This window comes from Phocoena phocoena, chromosome 5 (assembly GCF_963924675.1).
Source record: "Phocoena phocoena chromosome 5, mPhoPho1.1, whole genome shotgun sequence".
NCBI classification, from domain to species: Eukaryota; Metazoa; Chordata; class Mammalia; order Artiodactyla; family Phocoenidae; genus Phocoena; species Phocoena phocoena.
The window spans coordinates 120,438,548-120,448,797 of NC_089223.1; the positions used below are offsets into that span (position 1 = coordinate 120,438,548).

General features: G+C 32.1%; 1 protein-coding gene across 2 annotated transcripts in view; it reads left to right on the top strand.

Moving 5' to 3' along the window:
- Positions 1 to 9,350, top strand: part of ADAD1 (adenosine deaminase domain containing 1) — a 44,727-nt gene extending 35,377 nt beyond the window's left edge. For both annotated transcript variants that reach the window (XM_065877832.1, XM_065877833.1), the window contains exon 11: positions 9,237 to 9,350. In XM_065877832.1, coding sequence (XP_065733904.1) covers positions 9,237 to 9,350 — 114 coding nt within the window. The remainder of the gene's footprint in view (positions 1 to 9,236) is intronic.
- Positions 9,351 to 10,250: the final 900 nt, after the last annotated feature.

Sequence of the window (10,250 nt, forward strand, 5' to 3'; positions counted from 1 at the left end):
CAAAAGTTGAGTAAATAGTTCTTGAAAATAAGAGATTACCATGTAGTGATAAAATTAATTTTTAAGTGAACATGCTGGAAATTGGATATGTAAATAAGTGTTGCCCCTGAAAGTAGCTACCTCAGTATGGTGTGTACCTACTTTGACAATATCGATCAAAACCTACTGTCATACCCAGAGGAACAAAATGGTAATAAAATTTCTTATGTATATGATATTAGCTATGTTAACGATAGTATTTAAGTATTCTAAAATGATATATTAGTATATTCATATAAATTAATTTGCCTATCTTAAAATTGTGAAACACCTTTAATTTGAGTTTGTGATTTGGGCTTAAGTGATGTAGGTAGCCTTTTTCTGTCTTTAAATATATATATTCTTCTTTTAGTATTACGAACATAATTCATGTTGAGTACAGAATTTGGAATTTTCTTTTTAAGTACAGAAGGAAAATATTACTTGTAAATCCACCTACTACTCAAATATAATACTCTAATCTTGTAATGTAAGCATATTATTTCAGTTTCTTACCATGTATTTATATTTTTGTGTATGTATATATTTTAAAATATTAAGCTTATATTATATATGCTTGTTAATCTGATTTTTTCATTCAACATACTAAGATCTGAGCCGTTTCATAATATGTTATATCCATGTTATCAAATTATAAAATACAAATTGTTTTTAATAACCTAATTTCAGTTTCAGTAATATAGTATTATGTGAAAGTCTCTTAATTTCACCAATATCTTAATACTCAAACTGTATAATTCCATCCTGTAAAGCAATTAATATTAACTGTAGGTTTGTTTGTATATACAAACATTTTTCAGTATAAAAGCTTACCTAGACAATTTCGGGTTTGGGCATAAAGAGGTTGCAAGTCATCTCTGTAAAAAATATAAAGCTGGACAAAATTATCAGGGGATAAAACCCCTTCTCACAACTCTGGAAGTTAACTAAAGGCAGAAAACACACTGAAAAGTGTATACTCTTGTAAAACTTTTAGAACTTTGGGTAAGAACAGCAGGAATTTGTGGCACCTTTGCCCAAAGCTGTTCCTGTTCTCTCTCCTTCCTCTCTGCTAGTTTGAACAGCAAGAACTGTAGTTTTATCAGATTGAGAATGCCACCAAAAGTCGTAGATTTTCTGCTAGAGGGGATGAACTTGATGTGTGGCAGAGGGTGAAAATTTGTGACTTTTTCAACTAAATGTGCCAAACCTGGTAGAGGAAAATAAGGGAGAAAATCAGTAACTTCGCTGGCCCAAGGTTGCAGTCCTTGGGGCAAGTGGTATACCAGTTAGTAACTTAACAGGGAGATCTTGGAAGTGAAAGAGCCATGGAAGGGTTGAGAGAAATTCTCTATATATCCTTGGCTGACTGAGAAATTACACTCATGTGCAATGCAGACTCAAGAGAACCTAGTAAAGAGTGAAAGTGTGAAATAGAACTGCCTGCAACATTAAATACACTGTACCACCCACCCCTCCCCAAATGAATTGATCAGAAAAAGGTAGAAGCCTTTTAGGTTCAAGGTGTTTGAGCATAATGTCTGCTGAAATCTTTTCCTTATCACTAAGCTATTTGTTTATCACTAAGCTTTGCGGTTACAGGGTAACCCCTAGGAAGCCAGGCTAAAACATAAAAAAACTGGAAAGAGACAGTACACATCATGGGGAAAACAGATCTCACAATTGCAGCAAACTTAAAAAAAATAAAACAGAATCCAGAGTTGCTACAATATATTATCTAAAAAGTCTGTTTCAACCAAAAATTATGGGATATGTAAAAAACAGGAAAGTAAAACCTATACTCAGGAAAAATAACATTCAATAGAAACTGGTTCTGAGTGGATCCCAATGTTGAATATAGCAAAGGCTTCAAAGCAGCTATTATAAATATGTTCAAGTAATTAAAGGAAAATACAACAATGTTTCAGTAAATAGGTAATCTCGGTAGAGAAATAGAAACTACAAAAAGAAAAACCCCAAATGAATATTCTAGGATTGAAACAATATATAATAACTGAAATGAATATAATTCTCTAGATGGGTTCAACAGTACATTTGAGACTGCAGGAAAAATATCAGTGGACTTTGAAGATAGATCAAAAGAAATTATTTTAAAGGACAGAATGAAACAGGTTAAAGAAAAATGAACAGAACTTCAAAGATTTGTGGAACAGTATTAAGTGTACCAACTTATGTTGGGTTGCCTCCATTTTTTAAGTAAAAATAAAAGACACATTTTTCACTTTCACCAAGAACTTGATTGAACAACATATTCACCCTTTTGTTCCACTACCTTCTGCCATTTTTCAGGCAACTTCATAATTCCATCTTCCCAAAACTTTTTCTTTTTGAGTAAAGAACTGCTCTGTGTACCTTTTACAGTCTTCCAGGGAATTGAAATTTTTTCCATTAAGAGAATTTTGTAAAGAGCGAAATAAATGAAAATCCAAAGGTACAATGTCTGGTAAATATAGCAGATGAATCAGAACTTCCCAGCCAAGGTGTAACAGCTTTTGCCTGGTCATCAAAGAAACATGCTGTCTTGCGTTATCCTGATGGAAGATTATGCATTTTCTGTTGCCTAATTCTGGATGCTTTTCATCTAGTGCCGCTTTCAGTTGGTCTAACTGGGAGCAGTACTTGTTGAAATTAATCATTTGGTTTTCTGAAAGGAGCTCATAATGGAGGACTCCCTTCCAATCCCAGCATATACACAACATCAACTTCTTTGGATGAAGACCAGCGTTTGGTGTGGTTGGGTGGTGGTTCATTTCAGTTGCCCCATGATCTCTTCCGTTCCACATTATTGTACAGTATCCACTTTTCATTGCCCATCACAATTTGTTTTAAAAACGGAATATTTTCATTAGATTTAAATAGAGAATCGCATGTGGAAATACAGTCAAGAAGGTTTTTTTTGGCTTAACTTATGTGGAGCCCAAATATCAAAGTGATTAACATAACCAAGCTGGTGCAAATGATTTTCAGCACTTGATGTGGATATTTTGAGTATGTTGGCTATCTCCCACATGGTACAACTTTGATTGTTCTCAGTGAATGTCTTGATTTGATCGCTGTCAACTTAAACTGGACTACCTGACCATGGAGCACCCTCCAGCGAGAAATCTCCAGCACGGCACTTCAAAAACCACTTTTGACACGTTTGATCAGTCACAGGACCTTCTCCGTACACTGCACAAATCTTTTTGTGCATTTCGGCTGCGTTTTACCTTTCTTGAAATAATAAAGCATAATATGCTGAAAATGTTGCTTTTTTCTTCCATCTTCAGTATTAAAATGGCTACACAAAAATTCACCAATTTTGAAAAGTCTTTTTTTAAATGCACGATGATATGACAGCTGTCACATACAATCTAACAAAATTGTTTTGAATGAAGTTGAAGACAACTAAGTGATACTAGAGCCATCTTACGGAAAAAACCAAATGAACCTTTTGGCCAACCCAATGCTAGGAGTCCTAGAAGAAAAGGAGAGAGAAAAGGGATCAGGAAAAACACTTGAAGAAATTACTAAAAATAACCCCATATTTGAGGAAGAATATTAACAGATCCAAGAAGCTCAAGAAACCCCAAGAAAGAAAAAAATAAAGATTCATACCTAGATACATCATAGTCAAACTGCTTAAGACCGAGACAAAGAGAAAATCTTGAAAGCAGCAAGAGAGAAAATAGTTATCAACCATAGACCAATACATTTAAGGCTGATTTCTCATTAGCAGTAATGGAAGCAAACCCAGAAGAGCCAAAGCAATCTTGAAAAAGAACAAAGCTGGAGGATTCACACTTCTTGATTTCAAAGCATACTACAAAGCCATAATAATCAAGATAGTATAATACTGGTATTAGTATAAACATATAGATCAATGGAATATAAGTGACATTCCAGAAATAAACCCTGGCAATTATGGTTAAGTGATTTTTAACAAGAGTGCCAAGATCATTCAGTGGGAAAAAATAGTCTTTTCAGTAAGTAGTCCTAGGACAACTGAATATCCCCATGGAAGAGAATGAACTTGGACTTCTACCTCATACCATATACAAAAATGAGCTCAAAATGGATAGACCTACGTAAGAGCTAAAACTATAAAACTCAGAGAAAAACATAGGAGAAAATATTTGTATTCCTAAGTAAGAAAAAAGGCTTCTTAGATCTGATAACAAAAACACAATCCAAAAGAGAAAAAAAATAGTATTTTAAACTTCATTAAAAGTACAACTTTTGCATTTCAAAAATTATCATTAGGAAATTTGCAAATCATATATTTAATAAGGGACGTGTATCCAGAATACACAAAAAACTTTTGCAACTCAATAATAAAAAGATGACCAAATTTTTTGAATGAGCAAAGGATTTGAACAGACATTTCTACAAAGAAAATTTTAAAATGGCCAATAAGCATATGATGTTCAACATAGTCATTAGGAAAATGCAAATGAAGACCACAGTGATATACTGCTTTACACACATTAGGACATAGCTGTAATAAAGAGTGACATTAACAAGTGTCAAGAATGTGAAAAAATTGGAACTATCATGCATTGCTGATTGGAATATAAAATGGTACATCTACTTTGGAAAACAATTTAACAGTTCCTCAAAAAGTTAAATATGAGTTATCATGTAACCCAGGAATTTCACTCCTGGGTATATGCATAAAAGAATTGAAAACACTTATCCACACCAAAACTTAAACATAAATGTCTGTAACAGTATTCATAATACAGAAAAGGTAGAAACAATCCAAATGTTCATCCACTGATGAATGGATAAACAAAATGTGGCATGTCCATACTACAGACTACCATTCATCCATAAAAGGAACTCTGAAGTACTGATACATTCTACAGTGTGGGTCAACCTTGAAAATGTTAAGTGAAAAAAGCCAGCCACAAAAGGCTACATGTATGATTCCATTTATATGAAATGTCTATAATAGGCAAATTCATAGAAACAGAAAGTAGATTACTGATTTCCAGGGGCTGTGGGGAGGAGAGAATGAGAAGTGACTGCTAATGGGTCAGGATTCCTTTAAAAACAAAAGCAAAATAAAAACATTGCCAGGTAGACAAAAATTAAGAAAATTTGTTGTTAGCAGAACTTCTCTAGAAGGAATTCCAAAGGAAGTCCTTGAGGCTTAGAAGAAATTATACCAGATGATAACAAGTCTACAGGAAGGAATAAAGAATACTATAAACAGTAATTATGTGGGTAGATATAAAAGATGTGTATATTTTTTTTCTTATTTTCTTTAAAAAACCAAAGTTGTTTAAAATTATTTTAGCACTGTATTATTGAATTTTATAATGTATGTGAGTGGAGTATAAATGGCAATAATAAAGGACAGAGAAAGAAATGGATCAATATTGGAACAAAGTTGCTATATATTAGCAGGATTAAGTCAGTATGAATCTGAAGCAGACTATGGTAAGAGAAAGAGGCATATTGTAATTACTAAAGTAGCCATGAAGAGAATAGCTGGAAAACTACAGCTAAAACATCAACAGAGGAATTAAAATGGTGTACTAAAAATGCATTTTTAAAAGGACTAGAAGGCAATAAAGAAGCAGAGAAATAAAGGACACAGGACTTGGAAAATAAAGTGAAATGGCAGACATAAATCCACTATATCAATAATTACATTAAATTTGAATATTCTAAATGCTCCAGAAAAAAGACAGAGATTTTTCAGATTGGGCTAAAAAGCAAGATCCAACTGTATACTATCTGTAAGAGACACATTAAATTCAAAGACACAAATAGATTGAAAGTAAAAGGATGAAAAAAAAGACATACCAGGCAAACAATAGCAGTAAGAGAGCTGGAGTGTTTACATTAAAATAAACAAGTACACATCAAGATGAGCAATATTACTGGAGACAAAGGGTAACGTGTTATAGTGGTAAACGGTTAATACATTAGGAACATAACAACAATTATATAAGTATATGGGTATAACAGCAGAACCCCAAAATACATAAGCAAAAAATGACAGCATTTAAAGGTGAAATGGAGAATTCTACAATTATAGTTGGAGGTTTTAATGTTCCTCCCTCAGTAATTGATAGTTCAACTAGACAGAAAATCAGTAAGAATATAGAAGGCTTGAATAGCACTACAAACCAACCAGACTAAACACTATGCACAACAGCAGAATATACATTCTTTTCAAATACACATGAGGCATTCTCCACTAGGCCATATAGGCCATAAAGCAAGTCTCAATAAGTTTAAAGGATTAAAATCATACAAAGTATGTTCTAACTACTATGGAATTAAATTAGAAAACAACAGAATGAAATCTAGAAATAATTATACATTTGGAAATTAAACAACTTCTATTCCACAAGTCAAAGAAGAAATACAAAGGAAATTAAGAAATATCTCAAACTGAATGAAAATGAAAAGACAGCATATTAAAATTTAGAGAATATAATCAAAGAAGTGCTTAGAAATGCATAGCTTTAAATGCTTATATTAGAAAGGAAGAGAACCATAAAATCAGTTATTTAACCTTCCACCTCAAGAAGTTAGAAGAGCAAATTTAAAAAAGAGAGAGAGAGAATAATATAGGATGGGTTGGAAATTAATGAGATAAAAGACAGGAAAATCAATAGAAAAATCAATGAAATCAAAAGCTGGTTCATTGAAAAAATTCAGCAAAAAAATTCATAATACTTTAGCTAGACTAAAGAACTAAGAAATAACTGAGAAATAAGAGACAACGCAAGTGATCAAAATCTTGATGAAAGAAGAGTCATCACTGAAGACCCCAAAGAGCTAAAATAATTATAAGGAAATACTATAAACAACCTTTTGTCAACAAATTAGACAAGTTAAATGAAATGGATGCATTCCTAGAAAGACAAATTACAAAACTTGACTAAACAGAACATCTGAATTGAACTAAAGTAAAAAAAAATTGAATTATTAGTTAAAATTCTTAAAAGCACAAGTGCAGTTATGGGTTCGCTGGTGAATTCTACCAAACATAACAGCAAAAATTAACATAAATCCTACAAAAACTGTTTAATAAAATAAAGGAGGAGAGAGTGCTTCCCAACTCATTTTATGAGGCCAGTATAATAACCCTGATACCAAAAGTGGTCAGAAACATCACAGGAAGTGAAAACTACAAATCAGTATCTCTTAGGAACATAAATGCAGAAATTATTCATAAGATATTTACAAACCAAATCCAGCAACATATAAAAAGGATTATACACCATGACCAAGGAGGTTTATTCCAGGATGCAAGGGTGATTTAACATCAGAAAATCATTTGATGTATTATGTGAATATATTCAAGTTCAAAACCCACATACTTATCTCAGTAGATGTGCATAATGCATTTGACAAAATCCAACACCTATTCACAATAAAAACACTGAACAAACTAGAAGTGAAATTCCTCAACCAGATAAAGGGCATCACTGAAAAACTACAGTTTACCTGACAATGCTGAAAAGCTGAATACTGTTTCCCCTTCCCCCAAAGATTGCTCTCACCACTTCTAGTCAGCATGATCTGTAGGTCCTAGGTAGAGCAGCAAGGCAAGAAAAAGGAATAAAAGGCATCCAGACTGGAAAGGAAGTAGAAAAACTGTCCTTATTTCTAAATGATATTGTATGTAAAATATCCTCTGGAATCTACCCACAACAACTATATTATATGTGAATTTAGCACACGGTATAAGAACAATATAGAAAAATAAATTGTGTATTTATATGCTAGGACTGAACACCCCAGAATTACACTTGAGAAAAAAATTTCATCCACAGGAGCATAAAAATAAACTTAGGAATAAATTTAATAAAAGAAGGTAAGACCTGTACACCAAAAATGATGAAACATTGCTGAGAGAAATTTAAAAAGACCTAAGAAAGTGGAGAGATGTACCAATTGATAGATTGGAAAACTCAGTGTTTTTAGAATGTCACTTCTCTCCTAAATAATCTATGGATTCAGTGCAAGTTCTATCAAAATCCCAGTAAGCTTTTCTGTAGAAATTGACAAGCTGTTTCTAAAATTGTTACGTAAAATCCAAAGGACATAGAAGAACCAAAACAATTTTTAAAAAGAACAAAATTGGTAGAGTACCCTACCTAGTTTCAACAACTTACCATAAAGCCACAGTAATCAAGACAATGTATTGATGTAATGATAGACATATAGATCAGTGGAACAGAATAAGAGACCAGAAATACACCCACACACTTACAATCAATTGATTTTGTACAGAGGTACAAAGTAATTTAATGGGAGAAAGAAAAATCTTTTCAACAAATGGTGCTGGAACAGTTGGGTATCTGTGGGCAAGCCAAAAAGTTAACTTAGACTTATATCAGTCATACAAAAACTTCAAAATGGATCATAGAACTAAAAGAGGTAAAAACTATAAAAACTTCCAAAGAAAATGTGAGGAAACATTTGTCTTCCTAGGTTAGGCAAATTTTTCTTAGATATGACACCAAAAGCACAATCCATAAAAGAAAAAATTGATGGACTCCAGAATTTAAAACTTGGATTAAGAAAATGAAGATACAAGCCACAGAATGGAAGAAAATACTTGCAAATCATACACTTGACAAAGGTCTTAGATCTAGAATAGATAAAGAACTCTTATAACTCATTAAATGGGCAAACAACCCAGTTTTTCAAAGTGGCAAATAATATATACAAATGGCTAATACACATATAAAAGATACTCAGCCTGATTACTCATTAGGGAGATGCAAAATCAAACTACAATGAGATACCACTGCACACCTACTAAAATCCAAAAGACTGACTACACCAGGTGTTTTTGCGGAGAAACTAGAAACCTGTTGCACTGCTGACTGGAATGTTAAAACGGTATAAAGCACTTTGGAAGACAGTTTGGCAGTTTGTTATGGAGACAAACATATACTTACCATGTGATCCAGCACAGGTGATTTTTATTCTGTTTTCTCTATTTTCAAGTTTTCTGTAATGAGTATGATTGCTCTTCTAATTAAAAATTAAGAAAAACTGTCTTTTAGGGGTGTTGGGAAGGAAAATTTTTAGTTTCAAAAACAATACTGAGGAAAATGGGAAATAAAAAAGATTTTTCTTAATTTTTAAAATGTCAAACTAAAGAAAGAAGATTAGGGCTACTTACTTTTCATAAGCCTAATTCTGCCTATATTCTATAATTCAATATTTTTTTCTTTCTGTAGCATATGTCTGGATCCTATCAAGAAGCTAAAACTTTGTTGAAATCCTACTTACAGCAGCATGGCTATGGCTCCTGGATTGTGAAATCTCCCTGTATAGAGCAATTTAGTATGTGAATTAATCCATTGTCATGTTAAAAATCGTTTTTTTTTTCATGTGTTTTGACTACTAAAATTTTTTTTTAAATGTTGGTGGTTTTCAGCTTTTAAAATCAGAGTCATGCAACAGCAGTGTTCAGAAATTGCTGAAATTTTGTAAATATTCGTGTCAATTTATGTTGAAACATTAGGGTTTTAAATGTTTTTTAGTTTTTGAAAAAATAATTACCTGCTTCATTATATAGCTATTTTGTATTTATTTTTATAGATATTATAAAGCCATTACCCTTTTGTAATTTAAAAGAATATTCATTTTCTTTTAAGTTTTTGCTTTAAAGTTATTTGTTCAGCAAAGATATTCAGCATTGTGTCCTGATATCTCACTCGTTTTTTCTTAATTAAAAATTGGAATTCAAGAATATAAATAATAATTCTTATTTGTTGATTAAATCAACAGACATTTGAATGTCTAATATTTGCCAATAACCATAGTAAGAAACAGTAAAACATCATTTCTCATGTCAGAGAAGCTCTTGAATGCAAACTGAACATGTAAATGCAGAAAAACGTTAACCATGTTAGGGAATAATTTGATACATTAGTTATTCTGATTAATAGAGGATTATTGTAAATGCTTTAAGATTGCCTATTTTCAGGTATTCTGTAAGATTCATCCAAATGTTATTCTTTATAATTTAGATTAGTAGGGACTTCTAATAATAGATCAATAAAAGATTATTTAGCTTTATATCTGTATTTGTTTATACAGTTAGATGAAAAAGAAAGTTTAGTTACTCTTGGGTTAGGATATATATCTTTATTGAAGTTGGGAGTTTGTTCCATACTTTAGCCTCTTCAATCTCTTCCTTAGTTTAAATCGCAGATGAATTAAGCATTGGCTCTCAGACATTGTTCCTC